Genomic DNA, 20,332 nt, shown 5'->3' on the forward strand with positions numbered 1-20,332 from the left:
AGATACAACACCAAAGACATGACCTATGAGAAACCAACTGATAAGCTGGAAGGCATTAAAATTAAAAATGTATGCTCTGCAAAAGACAATGGCAAGGGAATAAGAAGACAAGCCACAGACTGCGAGAAATTATCTGCAAAAGACACACCTGGATAAAGGACTGTTATCTAAAATATACAAAGAAATCTTAAAACCCAACAATAAGAAAAACAAACATCCTGATTAAAAATGGATTAAAAGTCTCACCAGACACATCGCCAACGAAGATATACAAATAGCAAACATATGAAAAGTTGTTCCACATCTATGTCACCAGGGAACTACAAGTTAAAACAGCACCGAGATACCACTACACACCTATTAGAACGGCCAAACGGAAACACGGACACCCAAAGCTGACGAAGATGCGAAACAGCAGGGGCTCTCGCTCATTGCTGGTGGGAATGCGAAATGGCACAGCCACTTGGGAAGACAGCTGGACAGTTTGTTACCAAACCAAACATACAATTCAGCAATCACATTAGCCCAATGTATTGAAAACTATGTCCGCACAAAAACCTGCACTTGGATGCTTATAATACTTTATAACTGCCAACCAAGATGTCCTCCAGTAAGTGAATGAAAGAATAAATTGTGGTATATCCAAAAAATGGAATACTAGTTAGCACTAAAAATAAATGTGCTATCAAGCCATGAAAAGGAAACTTAAATGCATATTGCCAAGTGAAAGAAGGCGTCCTGAAAAGGCTACATACTGTATGATTCCAACTATGACGCTCTGAAAAAGACAAAACTATGGAGACAGTGAAAAGATCAGTGGTTGCCAGGGACTGGATGGGCGGGAAGGATGGATAGGTGGAGGGTGGGAGGGATAGATACGTGGAGCACACAGGATTTTTAGGGAGGTGGAAATACTCTTATCTATAATAATATATAATAAAAGCATAATATGCTAATTAGACCAGACGTCCTTCTGGATGTCCTTCCAGACAAAGCTGGGGCTGCGAGGTAAGCCCAGGTCCCTGGTGCCAGAAGGAAGCTGGTGCTGGTAGCCAGGGGAAGGAAGGCCTACTCTTGCATGGATTTTGTGCATCGGGCCTCTAGTGATACTATAATGGTGAATATATTATTATACATTTGTCCTAATCTATAGAATATACAACACCAAAAATAAACGCTAATGTAAACTATGGGTCTTGGGTGATAATGATGTGTCAATTTGGTTCATTAACTGTAATAAATGGCCCACTCTTGTGGGGGGTGTTAATGGGGGAGGCTTACCTGTGTGAGGGCAGTGGGTTTCTGGGAAATCTCTGTGCCTTCCTCTCAATTTTGCTATGAACCTAAATCTGCTCTAAAAAATGAAGACTTAAAAAAAGGAGGTGCTAAAGAGCAGGGTTGCTGTGGGTGTCTGAGACACTGGCCCAGCTGTGGTGGGTGCCAGGGTGAGCCTACACCTTGGTTTCCCAAGGGTAGAACTTGGGATATTAGCTACTAGTACTTATCAGCTAATCCCTGACAACCCAAGGAGGCAAGGCAGGGTTCTCCATGAGCCGAGTGCCTGCTGGCCAGAGATCAGTAGGAACCTGAAATCTTCCAGATCAAAATGGTTCCGACTGTCAAAGCTGCCTTGGTTAAGAGCCTGTGCAAATCTCTCTCTTCTAATCAATTTTACTTTGGAATCATTGTAGACTTACATAAAAGTTGTGAAGATAATACAGAGAATTCCTATAAACCCCTCACCTTTTCTTCCATTGTTAGCGTCTCACATTGCCCTGGTACATTTGTCACAACCAAGAAACCAACTGTGGATCATGACTTTGAACTCAACTCCAGACTTTATTTGGATTTCCTGTTTATCCACTGGCATCCTTGTTCTATTCCAGGCTCCAATCCATTCATCACCATCTCCTTTTAAAAATATCTTTTAAATTATAAAAATTTTAAGATGTTTCTAGTTTCTTGGGATATATTCCTAGAAGTGGGATATCCCAAGAAACTAGAAACACCACTCAGAAAGGATATATGCACCCCTATGTTCATAGCAGCACAATTCACCATAGCTAAGATTTGGAAACAGCCTAAGTGCCCATCAACAGATGACTGGATTAGAAAACTATGGTACATCTATACAATGGAATACTACGCTGCTTTAAAAAAGGAATTTTTACCATTTGCAGCAGCATGGATGGAACTGGAGAATGTTATGCTAAGTGAAATAAGCCAGTCAGTAAAAGAAAAATACTACATGATCTCACTCATATATGGATAATAAAGAACATTATAACCTGATGAACAAAAAGATAGATACAGAGGCAGAGAAGCATAGAACAGACTGTCAAATTATAGCGGGAAGGCTGGGGAGGGCAGGGGGAGGTAAGAGATCAACCAAAGGACTTGTATGCATGCATATAAGCATAACCAATGGACGCAAGACACTGGGGGGGGAGGGCAGGTATGGGAGTGGGGTGGGGGAGCAATGGGGAGATATGGACACATGTAATACCTTAATCAATAAAAAAAATTGAAAAAAATCTTAAGATGTACTCAACGCAGAAAAAGGCAAACAATATACAGATGTATTCAATTTTTAAAAAGTCTCTTTCACACAAACCAACCTCCTTTTCCAGAGCTCTTCGCTTCGTCTTAGTTTTGGTGCATGTTCTTCCAGACCTTTTTGTAATGGGCACAAACACATTTCCCCCCAAATGGAAGCACATTTTACATGGTGATTGTGCAACTCTCTTTCTTCACTGAATACAGTATTATGGGCATATACATTAATTTATTTTTCTGCAGAAAAGAACACTATTATATTTCACTATGGCTTTAGCATTATATTTTACACTAGAGGCCTGATGCATGAAATTTGTGCAAGGGGCTCAGCCCTCGCAGCTGAGGCGGCTTGCCTTGGCCCTCGCAGCCCCACCTTCGTCTGGAAGGTCGTCCTGAAGGTGGTTTGGCTGTTTGGTCTAATTAGCATATTACGCTTTTATTATTATAGATAAGTTTGCAAGGAATACTCTGTCTTCATAGCTTTGCACATTTCTGTTAATATTTCAATTGACTTGTAGACAAACTCTTTTTGGGGGGAGAATGGGCATATATTTTTTAAATGTTGGAAAATATAGCTAAGTCATTCTCTTAAGTGATTATATCAATTTACATCCCCACTGAACAGTATATTTGTTATTAATATTTTCTCCTGGCATCTGGTATCTTTTCTCCTTTTAAATTTTGTTTACATTTTGGGATAGAAGTTATTCATGTTACATACACAACCATGTTAATCTTTTCCTTTAAGGATACTGGTCGTCACATTTTCCTCTTCTCCCCAAAATGGCTTAAAAGCAAAACTTTAATATTTCCCCAGAACTTGTATTGTTTCATATTTTGGAGGTTTATAGGTTCATTATTTTTCCAAATGCACATTCAGTTGTCCCAACATCTATGTAAAGTTACCTCATCCACATTTTGACTATAACACGCTGTTTACTTCCTCCTTAGCATTTATTACAGCCAAGACTTCATTTATTCATGTATTTGCTGCTCGTCTCCCCAAGTAGAAGATAATTTTCACGAGTGCTGGACCAGGCCTTGCTCACTATTGCAGCCCCAGTTCCTAGACGTGCCCAACACTTGGGACGGTACACTGACTCCCTGGAGAGAAGACCCTCAGAACTGAACCTTCCAGGTTCCTCCACAGGTGTAAAATGTCGCCTTGGCCGTGGGTCAGCTTTTAGACCCTCCTCAGCTCCAGGGCTCCCTCCGCTGCCTATTGGGTTGTGTTGGTGATGCCGTGAACACAGCTGCTCAGCTTACTTTGGTTTTCATAGTCTCATAATCTGATACTGTTACAGGGCGTTTCCTTTTGTATTTTCTCTGCAAAATTTCCTAGCTAATTTCCCAAATGTATCCTTTCAGATGAACTTTACAGCGATCAAGTTCAAACATATCCTACTAATATTTTATTTGGAACTGAACGTATTTATGGATTAGTTGTGGCAAACTGATATCTCTGGGTTACTGATTTTCTCCAGCCAGAAACACTGTAGATATCTTAACGTACTTAGGGTTTAGTTTATGTACTTTGGTGACTTTATGGTTTTCTTCTTTGCTACATTTCTTGGATGTAATTTTTTATTACACATTTATTGTTGACTATATGTGTGTGTGTGTGCTCCTTATTTTCAGCCACCAGTTAGTTCTACTAGGATTCAAGCGAGTCTCTCAGATTTCCTAGATGGTCCCTGTCATAGAGGTAGGTGGAGATTCCCGCGCACCAGACGCTGTGTGGGTTTTCTCAGTGGTTGTGTTCTCGTCCCCCCGGCAGCCTCCCCTCTGAGGGCTTCCGGCAGAGTGAAGACAGATGGGCTGCTGTTCAAGGCATTTACGGGGAACAGGCTGGTGAGTGGGCCCCACGTGGGGGAGGAGGAGCTCCCAGGAAGCAGAGCAAACAAGAGCCCCGGCTGCTATCCTGGCGACCCCTTCCTCCCCTTCCTCCCCTCTGCGGCCACTCCGTGCACCGAGACCCGCAGCCCGGCAGAGGGGCAGACCAGGCGGTGAGCTGTGCGGTGCTGCTGCACGCGTGCTCGGAAAAGAGGGGTTCATGGATGGGACTTGTCGGGGAAGGGAGTGGGAAATAAGACTGAATTTTGGGGTGGCATGAAAGAGAGTGTGTTTTCTTTAGATTAAATAACATGGGACAAGACACAGAGGCAGAGGGGAGGTGACGGTGCCTGGGAATAAAGGTGACCCCCCCACCGTGAAATTCAGGTGTTAGGATGTCAGAGGGAAAAGAGCTGTATTGAGTGGAGGAAGATAACGAGAATTAGCTAGAAGAGTTTGGGTGTTACCTTCTTCCAGTTTCAGATGGACTACAGACCCTAAGGGTGAGTAATTGAATGAATGAGCCAGTGCATCGATGAATGAATGAATAAAATCCCAGGAGGACAGTCTGATAGGAGGTTGTGAAAGGGAAGAATATGGAGACTAAGTGGAAATGAAAGAAAACATGTTAGGAAACAAGCACTGTGTAGAAGGCACTCACACATTATCCCACCTAATCCTCACAACACCTTTATTTTGTAGGCAGCATCGTTTCTATCTTTACAATTGAGAATACGGAGGTTCAGCGAGGTTAAATAACTTGCCCGAGGTCAGGGCTGGTTAGAAACTGAGCCAGAATTTCATTATAAAATTATGGTCTAGGTTAGAGTTTAATGCTTCCCCTCTTTTCCCTGCTGCTGCTGCTCACATCTCCAGAAGGGAGAGGCTATGGCCGAGAGCCAGGCATGCACGGAAGAGGCCCCGCCAGTAATCAATAGTTTACATAGGAATCATACACAAGGGTAAAGGGCTGACATTTGAGACCATGAATTAAAAATGCCAGCCCACTGCATTCAGCTTAGCTGATCTGCTAATCAGACAAAGTCAAAGGCTTGGCACTGATGAGGTCAAGAGAAGTGGCAGGAGGAGGCAGCCCAAGGTCCTTTGCATGCAAAAGCAATGCAACTTGGCAACTGGAAGTATAGAGGCTGCAGTTCCAGACACCTTACTGCATTCATTTATTTAAAGACCTCCTACGTGCTGGGCGCTGGGAGATAATGGTGAGGATGACAGACAGGGAGTCATCTTCCAGTTGTTTCTGCAGACAGGCAGTACTCCCGAATACACAAACCCATTAAAAGATTATCAGCTGTCAGAGCGCCATGCTGAGAGGGAGCACCTGCTTTAGACAGAGTGGCCGGGAAGACCTCTCTACGAGGTGACATTTAAGCAAGATGAGAGGCTCACAGGGAGCCAGCCAATGGGAGGGCAGGGTAGGGTAAGAGCCGGCAGGAAGCTTTCTGTGCATAAAGGGCAGCATGGGCAAAGGCCCCGGAAGGGAACCAGCCTGGAGGGTTTGAGCCACGGAAAGGCCACTGAGGCCACGAGAGGCAGGCAGAGGTCAGGCCAGGCGGGGCCCTTGGCTCGGGGAAAAGTCGGGACGTCATTCTACAGGCTAAGGGAAGTAAGTCATTGAATAATTTTAAGCGGGGGCCTGATGGAACCGATTTACATGTAAAGATCACTCTAGCTGCCTGGGCGAGAAGGGACTGGCATGGGCAAGAATGGATCGAGGGGCCTCTGCAGGAGCCTAGGGACCCTATTAGAAATCCTGGATGATGGCCAGGGAAGACGCTGTGTCAAACCATCCACATTTGTGAGCACTCTTACCGAGGGCTTGTGTTACCTTATAGGAATCAGTGTATAAAATGCTCATCAGAGGTTCTGATGGATAGGACTAATTTTGGCCCAGACAGACATCTTGGGTTGCCTGCGCGGTTCCCCTGTAGGTGAACATCTGGCTTCTTTGGGCTTTTGAAATACTGAACTCAGTTCTCTGAGCCACAGAGAGGCTGAGCGTGTTGAGTGCCCAGGGGTGCCGAGAGCTGTGGGAACGTGGAAGGCTCTGTCTTTGCCCTGGAGGCTGCTGCTGCTTATTGAAAGAGCCAACAAAGCATCATAATGTGTGCACTAGGTACTAAAGGAGTGGGATAAACAGGGCTCTCCAAATAACTGGGGGAGGGAGAAAACGAAGCCAAATACCGGCACCTCTCTAGGGCTGCCTTCAGACAAATCTATGTGCATATATATTGTCTGATGTTCTCGTAGAACCCCTGCAATTTAGAGTCTATTTTCCCATCTTGCTAACGGGGGAGCTGAAGTCCCCAGAGGTTAACTGAGGCAATTTGCAGGGGCAGGGGGGTGGGGGGGTGGTCAACAGCTAGTAAGGGCTGGAGGCAGTATTCAGAACACATCTCTCTGGTACCAAAGGCCTTTCTTTTACAACATCTTCTTCTAATGGAGAAAAGCAAGGAAACCTTCATCAAGGAGGTGTCTGAGTTTTGAAGAAAGAAAAGCACAAGGAAACAGAGAGAGGAAGGAGATCACAAGACGGGGACCGGCATATACTGAGGCCTAAAAAGTGTACCTGGCCTCCCTGGGTCCAGACCCCCTGCCCCCCTTTCAATCCACCTTTTCCGCCAGGGCCAGGAGATCTTTCTGAATCACACATCTGCCTCAGCCATGGTTCCTCCTTCCCAACAGATTAGAGCCAGACTTTCTAGGGGGCCCACCAAGTCCTTCCTGAGCACCCCAACTGCCTTCTCCCACTCTGCTCACCTTCACCCATTTTCCTCTTATTCTCTGGCTTTGGGGACTCCCCTCTGCCTGGAAGGTTCCTGCTCTGCAACGCCCTCACCCCACCTTCAGTGGGTTGAACTGTCTTCCCCCCAAAAGATAAGCGCACTTGTGAAATGAAGTCAAGTTCAGATGAGGTCACACTGGATTAGGGTGGGCCCCAAGTCCAAGGACTGATGTCTTTGTAAGAGAAAGAGGAGGGAGTTTTGGATACAGAGACACTGAGGAGACACAGGGAAGGTAGAGGCAGAGACTGGAGTGATGTGCCTACAAGCCAAAGGATGCTGAGGGCTGCTGGTGGCCACCTGAAGCCAGGAGAGACATGAAACAGATTCTTCCCGAGTCTCCGGAGTGAACACGGCCCTACTGACACCTTGATTTGGACTTCCAGGCTCTAGAACTGTGAGAAAATAAACTCGCTATTTTAAGCCATTCAGTCTGTTCCAGCAGTCCTTGTCCACTAACCCACCACCTGACTAAATCTAAGAAGTGAAGAGAGCACCGGATTCTCATCGGAGGAGCCGGCACCTCTCTAGGGCTGTCTACAGACAAAACTTGCCTCTGGGGTTCCAGTCCTCAGTTCTCTCAGTCTGAAGGAAACTTGAATACACTGGGCATTTTGGGGAGACTGCCCACCTCATGGCTTACAGGGGGTTCATCTGCATCCATTGCAAGAGATATGCAAGAACGAGAAAAAGAAATCCATGCATCTTGCCATGTCGATTTCCCTTGCCCTCTGACTGGGCCCCAGAATCTGAAAGGGCCTGGGTGCTCTGGATGAACACGGGACGCTGCACCATGCAGGCCATCACGGCGGATCTTTACATGGGGGGCGGGGGCGGGGGGGGAGATAGTGTGTGAACGAACAGCTGCTGTAGGGGGAAGAGGGTCAGCAATCACTCCTGTCCCCAAATGAGAATGCAGCTTAAATTATCCTTAGTGACACTGGACATGACAGGGAGAAAATAATACTTGTTTTATAAAATGCCCCCCTCTGAGCTACTGAGCTGCAAACAAACAATTAAACCATGATCATAATAGCAGACAATAATAATTAAAGCATCCTGCCACCCAGAGAACAAAAACGGAGAAGACAGCCCAAAGCAAGCCTTGGCGTCTAGAGCCAGCTGGTATTCAACGGAAGAAAAGAATCTTTTGTTATTTTCATAAGTGAAGGCATGAACCTGGGCTTCCGGTCACTGACGCTGCTGCAGCGGCTGGCCTTCTGGGAGGTCGGGGCAGTGCACAATCGCAAGACTTAGGCTGCTGCCCTGTGCGGCACTCTCAGCTGCTGGTGACCTTGGACCAGCTGCCTCTCCATCCTCACTCCGTAAATGAAAACCCTGTGACTGCCTGTCATTAGCTAGAGCCTGCCCTGTGAGAGGCAGATGCACCTTTGTCCTTCTTGGAAGAAACATTTTCCATAAAATGAAAGCTCATGTCTCCTGAAGGGGCTTTATAACAAAGTGGTAAAAAAAAACCAGAAGCTGTGCAGGCAAAGATCTGGGTTCAAACACTCGTTCTGTGATCGCTAATTGGGGAACCTCCAGAGCCTCAGTTTACTCCTCTGAAAAATGGCAGGAACGTCGCCTATTCAGCGATGTTGCTAAGAGGATGGCTGCAAATGAAATCACATGTAAAGTGCCTTGCACTGACTCTGATTCATAGTATAAAATCAATAAAGGGTAAAATCACCTAAAGCGACTTCCATATTTGCTCTATTTATTTTTACTTGACTAAGACAGATTTGTTAAGTCTCTACGGCTGTCCGTTTCTCCATGTATTTCCAACAGATTTTGCTTTATGTTTTCTTGGTAGGTTATTTGGTGCATAAAGATTCATGACTGTTAGGATTACTATGGGCTATGAATTTTATCACGTGAAGTAATTCCTTCTGTCCTATTTAAGGTTTTCTTTTTCCCTTGACTTTCACTTTTTTTTTAAGAAAGCCCAATACTGTGGGCTCATGCTATTATGTATTCTCATGCCATTCCTTTGTTGCAAATGTTTATTTTTAATATTTTATTGCTCTTCTGTTTAGAAGCACCTCCCTCCCCCCTTTACTTAACGTGATAATAGTTTCCTTGCAATATGGAAGTTCTACATGCGGGTGCCAGCTCATGGCTCCTTCAGCTCCCTCCCTGCCCATAGGTCGGTCAGTAATTCCTCCACATCTAACGACAGAGGCTTCCCTTTCCTGTACGCCATCATTCGGGGCCTCTCTCAGGGATGCCCCCACACCATTCTGCCCACCCCTTTCGCAGACCCTTTGCTTAGCATCTGCGCCATGCACTCTGCTCTCCCACTTGACCTTGGTTCTCTGCTGACCCTCAACCAGGTCTCAGAGCTCTTTGCTCTGGGCCCTATGTCCGTCCGTGGACTCTCCCACCAACCTGCCCATCCTGCACTCCTGTAACCTTGGCCTCTCCAGGGGCTGTCTCTCCTCCTCCCATTCCCTCCTATGTCACACAGTAGTGGTCAGACAAAAGTCAATGACACTTATTATCAGAACTCATGTTTGTTCTTGATGGCGGCGACGTTATGTGTTCACTGAGTCTTGCATCCTTTTCCTCCTAGGCACACCTCCCTCAGGACCAGGTGACCTGTAATACATGCTCTGGTCAGTGGGATGTGGGAGGAAGCGCTGGCTCTTAAAAAGCTGTGTTCCTCTCTGTCATGCTTTCTCTCTTCCCTCCTCAGCTGGCCAGATGCGAGGAAGCCCTGGAGGATGGTGAGGCTCTCACATAAAAGGGGCTTGGAGCCATGAATTACTTTGCTGAAGAGACACTCCAACCCCACCCCAAGGCCCTGCATGGAACTGTAAAGTGAGTAACAAATTAACCGTTACTGTGTTAAAACACTGAGATTGGGGGGTTATTTCTTATATTAGTTAGCAAGTATTGCTAATGCAAGCTTCTTTTCATCACCCTATTTTATGCTTTTGTTTATATGTTTTTTACTATTTTCTTCTTGGTAATATTTCTTAGTTTTCACACTCTTTAAAATATGTTTTTATTTATTTCAAAGATAGGAAGGGAGAGGGAAAGAAACATCAATGATGAGAGAATCATCAATCAGCTGCCTCCTGCATGCCCCCCACTGAAAATCGAGCCTGCAACCCGGACATGTGCCCTGACCTGGAATTGAACTGTGACCTCCTGGTTCATGGGCCTACACTCAATCACTGAGCCACACCAGCCGGGCAGTTTTCCCACTTTCTTCAGTGATTTGTAAACTACAAATTTTGTTTCTAATTCTTAAGCATCTTTAAGCATTTTCAAAAATACTCCCAAACTTGCATTTTCTCTAATTATAAAATTTAAGAAAAATAATATACTATTTCACTCTGCCTTATGTAACACAGGAAACTTAAAACGATTTTACTATACCCAATACTAAACCACTGACAATATAATCAGGGACTACAGACTCCAATTAAATATCTCTTTTCATGGTCATCATCCTTAGCACAGTCTTTTCCTGAACATCTAGGAGGTTCAAAATTACATGTCCGTTTTAGTTTCCTGTGGCTGCTGTAGCAAAGTACCGGAAATCTGGTGACTTAACACAAGAGGACTTCATTCTTTCACAGTTCTGGAGGCCGGATGTCTGAAATCGGTATCCCTGGCTGTGCTGAAGTCAAGCTCTTGTTAGGGCCATGCTCCCTCTGGAGTCTGTCTGTAGGGAGGATCTGTTCTTTACCTCTTCCAGCCTCTGGTGGCTGTTGGCATTCCTTGGCTTGTGGCTGCACCATTCCATTTCCTGTGTCTGTCTTCACATCGTGGTCTACTCTGTGTGTATAAAATCTCCCTCTGCTTTCCTCTTATGAGGACACTGCATTTAGGACCCACTCAGATCATCTAGCAAAATCCTTAATCACATTTTGCAAAGATCCTTTTTCCAAATAAGGAAACCTTTATAGGTTCTAGGCATTAGGACCTGATATTGTCGGGGCCATCTGCAAGGTCTTTGCCAGTTCTTCAAGGGGCTCGAGTGGCGATTTTCTGTGGCTTTGGTGCATGTTGTATCCCGGCTAAATCAGCAATGGTTGAGTCTCATAATACCACTGGCTTTGGCTTTTGATATCACAGAGAAGGCATCCTAGGAGTTGGATTAGTTATGTTTCTTGTTTTTCATAAATGACTGTTTTATTTCATAAGACCTGATTGTATGCTTACCTGTGTGAGTATTTTGCCAAATGCTTTTAGGGATTTTGTTTTGTTTTGTTAATCCTCACAAAAGGATAATTTTTCTCCTTTAATTTAAAAAAATATATGTTTTTATTTATTTCAGAGATGAAGAGAGAGGGAGAGAGAGATTGAAACATCAGTGATGAGAGATAGTCATCAATTGGCTGCCTCCTGCACAACCCCTACTGGGAACTGAGCCCACAACCTGGGAATCAAAGTGTGACCTCCTGGTTCATAGGTCGACGTTCAACCACTGAGCCACACTGGCCGGGCTCCTTTGATTTTTTAGAGAAAGTGGATGGGAGGGAAGGAGGTAGAGAAACATCAGTGTGAGACACATCGATTGGTTGCCTCCCATACGTGTCCCAACCAGGGCTGGGGATCGAACCTGCAGCCCAGGGACATGCCCTTGGACAGGAATCGAACCTGTGACCCTTTGGTGTGCAGGCCAACGCTCTAACCTGCCAGGGCTTTTAGGGATTTTTTTATTATTGTTGGTACAGTTTTCTTTTTCATTTGGTATCTACATCATTTTGTCTAGATCTCAGGGAGTCCTTTCAATTCACCAAGGAAGTTCAGCACTGGTAACTCCATCCTTCTGGCCCCCCACATCCCCTTCTCAGGGTGTTAGCTGACAATTTGTATTTTATTTTACCTTCTGCTCTCTTTGCTCATTGTCCCTCTTCATTTATCTGCGTGGACTGGCACTCTGTCTTCCACAGTTGGCAACTTTTCTTACATTACTTTCATACCTTCATAATTTTTTCTGCAGTCTCAGAGAGATTCTCCAGCGAGTTTCCTACTTCAATGCTCATGTTTCTTACAAGGCAAATACTGCTACTGTGGATTCTAACTGTTACCATGTATTTAGTTCCTTTGCATTGTTCACTTGTCTCCATCACAGTCTTTCGATCTCAGAAGCTCCCCTCAACCACTTTCTCATCCATCTTCTGCTACTTATCAACCCTATTTCTTATGTTTAAATGAGATTATCTACTCATTTAAATTTCCTTCTGTCTACTATTATAAAATATTTTCAGAAAATACATTTCTATCTTTTTAGAGAATGGTGTCCCCCCCCCCCCTCTCTCTCTCTTTTGAGAATGCTATGTTTTAGTGCCACCACAAGTTGATTTTATTTATCTTGCTTGCTTGTTAATTACCTTTTGGAAGGGAGGGATCTATGCTGGTCCTGTGAGGCCCACCAACATCCTGCATTTCTTTGGTTGAACTGTTTATTTTCCCCTGAGAGATGTGGGAATCCATTCCCGCGACTGTAAAATGGCGGTCAAGCTCATGTGTGGCCAATGCAAGCCTCCAGTGTAGCTCAGCTGGATTATTATTCTCGGATAATTTGAAGTACTCCATGCTTCTTTTTCTAGAGGTCATCCGTGAAAAACTAAATTGCCAGAGAGCACCAGCACTCTTACAGCTACATTCATACCCACCAGGTTACCCACAGCCTCTCCTTCAAACACCTTTTGTGTTCCTTTCGACTATTCCCCGATTTGTTGAAACCTTAACTCTGACAAAGGCTTAGCTGCTCCGTCCCCTCAGGAGGTCAGCTCTCACAGTGCAAGTACACAGGCCCTCTCTGTTTAAGATTTAACTTCCTGCCACTGCTCACGGATAAACCTTCTGGAAGCTGCTCAACCTGCGGCCACCATTCCTGGCAAGAGATGTGAACAGAAGCTCCACTTCTGGTGCCTTCTGCCTCCTCTGGGCCAGCTGCCCGCTCGCTGGTTAGGGGGAAGCAGCCCTGAGCACGGTGGGGACCGGCGCCCTGTGGCGGATGCTAAGCTGCAGCGGGGGAGTCTGGGCTGCAGGCACAGCCAGATGTTGTGTCTAGTCCAGCACCCTCCCAGGAAGACAAGCTCCACGGGGCAGGGGTTCTGGTTAAACAACACTCTGCTCCACCCTTTTGGTAATCCCTCTGCTCTGAGACTGACAGCCAAGAACGGAGTTTCCAGGTTGCCCTCTGCATTAATCCCTATGATTAAAAATCAACCAACTAGGACTATTAGCTAAAATGAGCTTTATGACCACATGGGTGTTAGAAGCAGAAATCAGAGCTCCCGGGAACAGTGAGTTCTCCGCCTTGCACGGGCCCCAGGGTCTTTAGGGAAAGCTCGCTTGCAAAGGACCGTCCCTTCCCCTTTCCTGCCGCCCCCTCCATGGAGGCAGACCACAGCGCTTTCAGCCCAGCGCTATCTGTACTCAGGAAACAAAACCCAGTTCTTCTGAATGCTAGCAGGCCCCTCAAACAGTTACACGAGACTCCTCTCCGGCTTCACAGCCAGTTCGCTCTGTGTTGCTGCCCCTGATCTTCCTGAAGCGGCAGCACTGAGTCGCGCCAGACAACGACCTTTCCCCGAGCAGCTGGCTGTCCTTCGCTCCACGTTTGGGAGGCCCTCCCCTGCACCTGCGTGGGGACCTGCCGCTGCCATTTAGATGCAGCGAGGCCAGCACTTCGTCTCGGGGATACCCTGCCCCCAGCTGCCGCCCGGAGCTATGAACTATCCCTGCAAATGCTTTCCTATTGTGTTCTAAACCTATGTACGCTATAGCATGTATCTCATTATGTTAGAACCCGTAGCACGCACTTATCTGCACTCCATTTCCAAACCTCTCATCTGTCTGTCTTTCCTACTGAAACTCTAAAAGCAAAACCAAACTGACTTCCTGCTTTCCCTCAGCCAGGCCTGGCGAGTTCCGACTAATGAGATGTGGGACGATGTCCCCAAGGATGGTGGCTCTTCCCGAATAAAGACGCACACTCTCACGAGGAGAAGGCTCTGTGCCCGGCCCTCTTCTTTGAAACTGGAACACAGACACGATGCCTGGAGCTGCAGCAGCTGCTGGGTGACCACGAGGACGAAAGCCCAGGGAGGGCGGAGCCAGAGGGCAGGAACCGCATCCTGGGCGCACGCCTGGATGGGACCTGCAGAGGCTCGTTCCGGGGAAGCGTGGACCTCCATCTGCCCACGCCGCTCTGGTCGGTCGTCCTATTTCCATTCCTAACCCCAGAGCGTCTGTCTGTAAGACCGAGGTCTTCAAGGGGAAAGACTGTTTCGTATTCATATTTACATGCTCGGTGCCTGGCAGAATGCCTGCCGCTGAGTAAATGCTCCAGGATTTTTAATTGAACTGAATGTCGTTACTGTCTTCTCAATATTCCAGTGGGTCCTTGTTACAGTGAGAAATCCACTCAGAGACCCTTTTCTACTCACGAAACCTTATATCCACCCCTCCTTCTCCCCTTAGCCCCAAGCAGGCTCCAGCCACATCAAGGGAGGCCTGTCTCGCGGTCAGACCCTATGTCCCCTGTGTTCATGCTTTTACTCTCCTTCCGGTTAATTAGAATGTTCGCCTCTGCACCTCCAGGCAGAACATCTCTCTCTCTGCTCTCTTACTGAACTTGACTTGCTTACAGCATCTACCTTGTCTTGGAGCACCTGTCTGACTATTTCCCCCCACGCACGTGAGCCCCTGGAAGACAAGAGCCAGCCGTGGGCTGACCTGCGTGTTTCCCACGGCACAGCATACACAGCTGGGCACAGGGAGGGTGCTCAGGAACACAAGGTGCTCGTGTTCTGTTAACTGGAACTAAACCAGGGTCGGAATGGCAGGCTGGGAAGAGGAAAGACTAGGGCTAGACAGACGGGATGGAAACCCAGCTTACTGGCTAACTGTGAGACAGTCATCCTCTCTGGGCCTCAGTGAGCTCATTTATAAAATGGGCACAAGAATAACGGATCCAGAACCTAGTAGGCTGCAGGTGTTTGATAAATGTTGGGTAGAGGGCAGGACAGACAGCGAAAGGCATTGTTTCCCTCTCTTCGGCAATTTTCATCTGAGCTGGCCCACCGATCAGGAAAAGGAAAATTCCAGCCCAACAGTGGAAATTGAGAAGAGGCCCCACCACATGGGATAAAACATCCGTGTTTTACATTCTGACCACAGAAGAAAGCGATGTGGCAGGAGTAGCTCATGGGTCTGCTCTCCTGCTGCTAGCTGCCGAGCCTGGACGGAGCTCATCAGCCGCCTGCCCCACTCCCGGCTGTCAGAGACACAATGCTGCAGGTGTCCCTGTTCCAGGCGGGTCTGACTGCACATCCAGGAAGGGTCAGCCTGACCACTGTCCCTCCTGGCACTCCTGGAGGGGGACTATCCTGGCCCAGCCTTCTGGGCTGAGCTTGCCCTCAGATCCCTCTGGTCACTCCCCACACTTGGTTGGGCTGGGTCAGAGTGGGGGGAGGCATCCGCAAGCTTTTTCTTGTCTGTGCCCCTGGGAACAGTCTCAGGGCCTGGCCTGTGGGCTGTCTCCCATCCCCTCCCATCTGGCACACACAAAGGGGGGACTGCTTGACCCCTGCTCCCACCAATAGCCTGGCACCCACCACCTGTGACTGAGGGGTAACCTACAGCCTGCTGCGCTCAGAGGGTGTTTAACAACCACAACCACCTGCCTGGCTCCTGGAGGGCCTGCTCATCACTTGGGAATCACATGCCACGCACTGTTCTAAGTGTTTATGTTAACTAACTTAATCCTCCGGGCAAACTGAGATGGCAGGTACTTTTTTAAATCCCCATTTTGCAGATGAGAGAACTGAGGCTCAGAGTGCTGCTTGAAGAGCTTCCTAAGCTACCCAGCTAGTGGCATGGCAGGTGGTCTGGTGCTAGAGCCCAGGTCTCAGCTACAAATTGATGCTGAATAAATGACAAAATGCTGAGGATATAAAGAGAAACAGCTCTTCAAAGGAATCCAGCTGAATAGTCAGACCACATGGTCCAACCATACAATGCAGTTAATGCAGGGAAAAGCGGGAGACATTGTAAAACTAAACATAAGTAGTGTTCTCAGAGAGATGCAAGATGATAACACATGGGTAAAAACAAAAATAGGCTGCCAAGAGCGATCGGTAAACAAAGAATACAGCTTCTTGGAAACAGAAACAAAAATAAAAACAAGATTTCCAAAAGAAAGAGGGAGAAATACCAGGATAAATATTGTTGAAAACAGAATTAATGAAAAGACAAGATCACTGGCAGAATAAAAACAGGATCTAGAACTTTCAAATCACTAGAGGGAAGACCGAGCCCATTAAATCAAGTCTGCTGACAACAGGAAGAGCTGAAAATAAAGGAAAACAAAGAAAAAGCATACTCTGTTTGTTTGAAAGAAAGCATAATACATTTGATGTAAAAGAAATACATAAAAGCCTATATTCTTTTTACTTCGGACATTCATAGAACAAAAGACAAAAATTCGAAAAGCAGAAAAGGTACAATGCAGTAAAAATAAAAATAATAACAAAAGATCATACAAAATATATATAGCCACTTAGTAACTTCTAAAACATTCTTAAGTGCTCAGGTTAAAAGGAAATCTAAACTGAAATGATAGACTCTTTAGAAATGAACCAAGTTGAACGCTCTATATGGAAAACATAAACTCCCCCAAGGAACATATACAAAGAACCTGAAGCAGCAAAGACAATTTAATATCATTTTGTCCACGAAACTGGTGAACGCCGCCAGGACTGGCCACGGCAGAGGTGCCGTGTGGGGAAGCGGGCTTCCGGTGGAGAGGAAATCGTTGCACCCCCTAGAGGGAAATTTGAGGTCACGTATCTTGTATTTGTCTTTCAAGAATATATCCTAAGAAAACAATTGAGTGACTGTTCAAAGATTCATGTGTAAGGATGTTTACTGGAGTGAAAACCTGAAAATATCCACTTTATCAACAGAGGAGCCGTTAAATAAATGATGGTTGTGCGTACATTAGCATTCCCTGCAGCCGTCAAACAGGAAGAGGCTGATCTATATATATTGACACAATAAGAGGGTGATACATGACTAAATAGTGAAACAAAAAGCAGGTGAGCGAGCCGCGCACAGAGATGACCTTGCTTTGGGAACCACGTCTGTTGCATTTGCTTCATGTCAGATTGGCATACCAAGTAGCACGGCTATCGATAGTGTGTGGAGGAGAACCGAGTGAGATTATGGGCACTTCTGATTTCTACTTGATAAACATCTTTGCATTTTGAATTCTTAAAAAAGACTATCGATTCTTATAAAAAGTCTATAAAGATATTCACATTTAAGAAATAGTAACGATACCTTACTCTGAATAAAAACTCGAATACAAAAGGGGCTAAATGTGTTTGTCTTAATTCTGTCTAATTATGAATCGCCTTACATTTGCTGCTGGTTATCCAAGTGAGGGGTGTATGGGGATGGCGAGGGAGAGAGACAGAGAAAGGGGGGAAGAGGAGAGAGGGAGAGTGGGAGAGAGAAGGAGGGAGAGAAAGAGGGAGAGAAAGGGAGAAGAACAGAGAAGACATGCTGAGTACGAAGTGCCCATAGTTGCCCCCCACACTGGGAAGGCAAGCTGGGGTGGGGGCTGAATGAGAAGGGGCTGTCAATCATCTCCACCTCTGGGCAGCTCTCAGGGCATCTGGGAAGCCCATCTCTGCTCACTTGGCACTGGCTTCAAGAAGCCGTCCATGTGGCAGACTGAACCGTCCTCACCTTCTCCCTGCTATTCCCACCTCGGGCCCTCACACACACTGGCATGCCCCGTGACTTCACAGTTCCTGCTGTGTCACAAGGGAGAGGACACTGCCTGCACGTGTCTGGGTTCTCTCTCCCTGACAGCTAGGAAGGGCGCCCCTGGTCTCCCAGCCCACCCCACGCCCACTGTTCCCGAAAGTGATCATGGTCCCCATCCTGCCCCGAACTCCTGTCACTGCGTCCGGACTGTCGCTGTCAGCCACTCCTGTCTGCTCTGCTCTCCCCCAGCCCTTGTCCTAAACCTTAGTTAGTCCTGGGCAGGCTAACGTTGCTGTCCGGAGGAGCGCATCCTTCTCCTTAGAAGATGCTGCCAAGTACGTAGGAACGAAGTGTCATGGTCCACAATGCATTTTTGAGCGATTCAGAAAAAAAAAAGAGAGAGAGAGAGAGAGAGAGAGAGAGAGAGAGAGAGAGAGAGAGAGAGAGAGAAGGATGAAAAGGGAAAAGCAAGCAAATATGGCGAAATACTCGCAACGGTGGCGGGTCCGCAGGTTCTGGGTGTGCTGTTCTTTCCACTTGTCTGTGACGTTGACAGTGTGCTACACAACAAGACACAGGGACAAAGAAGAAACCTCCATTTCCATGTTTATGAGGAGAGGGAGACCAGCTGGGTGACCACTTACATGTCTCCTGCATTTGTTCCTTCTTCTCCATCCCCACTGTGGCCATCGGGGTTCAGGCGTCCTCACCCACCCACATTCTGGAGGCAGTTTCCTCACTCGGCTCCCGGACCCAGTCGATCCCATGCCCTCCCACAGGCTGCCGACAGGTCCAGACCCAGCGTCGCAGGCCGAGCCGGGCCGCAGCGGGCTCCCCAGCATTATCTCCCTCTGCTGCCCACCTTCCACCAGATCGCAGGCGATGCTCCCGCCCTGTGGACCATTTCCAGCTCGAGCCTGGGCACCTGGGTCAATTCCTCTGCCCAGAAGGCCCTTCCCCTCCCACCAATCCTTCTCCTTGGCCACCTGGCAACCCCGCTTCATCCTTCAGGAGGAAATCTCTGGTCTCCTCCTGTCCTGCCTTTCATAGCCCTCCTCCTTCTGCCCTCACCTCACTCTGTGCACACTCTTCCCCTCTCTGTCAACAGTGACAGGGTCTCATTCATCTGCACAAAGCCAGCACCTCGCACGGGCACTGGCAGGTATCAAACAGAGAGTTGTTACCTGAATGAATGAAGTGAATGCATGAATGAGCAATGCTCCAAGGAGGAAAAGGGGGAGACCTCCTCCTGATTTGCATACTGAACACTAAAGTAAATGAGTCATCATGCTCTCGATTCACTCACCGCTCATTTCATATTTACTGAGAGACTATTATGGGTGTATTAGTCATATAACTACCTTTACACCTGAGCCAATCTTCCTTCCTCCCTTCCTTTTTCTTTCTTCCGTCTTTCCTTGCTGGACGTCGTAATTCTTCTCTCCACAACCCTAAACCGTAAGAATTTTGTCCTCATTTTACAGTTGAGGAAACTCAGACTGAGAAAGAGAAGTAATCTGGCTCATACAACTTAGGCTGACCCTTACTGCTGTCAGAGAAACGACCACAGAGCCACGGTTAAATATTTACTATGTTCCAAGTACTGTGCTGAGCACAATGCATTCAGCGTCTCTGAGAAGCTGGTATTATAACCCACAATCCAGAGGAGACAGTAAGACACAGAGGATAAAAGACTCAGTTAGCCAAGGTCCTAGGATTCAAACTGGGGTTCACATGACATCAAGCCCATGCCCCCAGTCACTCTGCTGTAACTGCCATCTAGACCACAGAGTCGTGTGAACTTGGGTGGCAGCCCTGTGAGGCCGAGACTGGCCTTTCCAGGTTCTCCATGGGCCCAGCCCAAGCCTGGGGTCCTACGACCCCTGCTGATCACGGGGCCACCAGGTGAGGTGGGCGGGACCGGCTACCAGCTGAGTGGCTGGTGATGATTCCCCTGAATGGTCACTTGGCAATGGTCACTTGGCCAGCCAGACACTTACCCAATGGTGCAGCCAGCATCAGCCTCGATGGTCCAGATGCAGTTGAGATTGTGTTCGTAGGGAGCTGGATACCCGGGTGACAGCACCTGCCCCGACACCTCTCCTTTCACTGTCCCTCCACACTCAGCTGAAAGAAATCCCCAAAGAGTGAGCTTCATGGGGTGGCCTGTGTTGCCAGCGACCACTTGGTGCTTCCTCTCGTCTATGTCCCCGAGCACCTCTCATTCATTCCAGGGGGACCGAGCTCCGCATACAGAATACCCCTGGGTGGGACTTGTATTCAGAATCTACAAAGAACTCCTACAACTCAACAGTGAAAAGACAAACAACCCAATTTAAAAATGGAAAAAAAAATGGGCAAAGGATTTGAATAGACATTTCTGCAAAGAGGCACATAAA

General features: G+C 47.0%; 1 protein-coding gene across 1 annotated transcript in view; it reads right to left on the reverse strand.

Annotated features, from left to right (window-relative positions):
* CSMD2 (CUB and Sushi multiple domains 2) overlaps positions 1 to 20,332 on the reverse strand; it is a 545,662-nt gene that overhangs the window by 119,489 nt on the left and 405,841 nt on the right. Inside the window, exon 25 of the mRNA XM_008156972.3 lies at positions 19,934 to 20,060. Coding sequence (XP_008155194.2) covers positions 19,934 to 20,060 — 127 coding nt within the window. The remainder of the gene's footprint in view (positions 1 to 19,933; positions 20,061 to 20,332) is intronic.

The sequence above is a fragment of the Eptesicus fuscus genome, chromosome 9, assembly GCF_027574615.1.
Source record: "Eptesicus fuscus isolate TK198812 chromosome 9, DD_ASM_mEF_20220401, whole genome shotgun sequence".
NCBI lineage: Eukaryota > Metazoa > Chordata > Mammalia > Chiroptera > Vespertilionidae > Eptesicus > Eptesicus fuscus.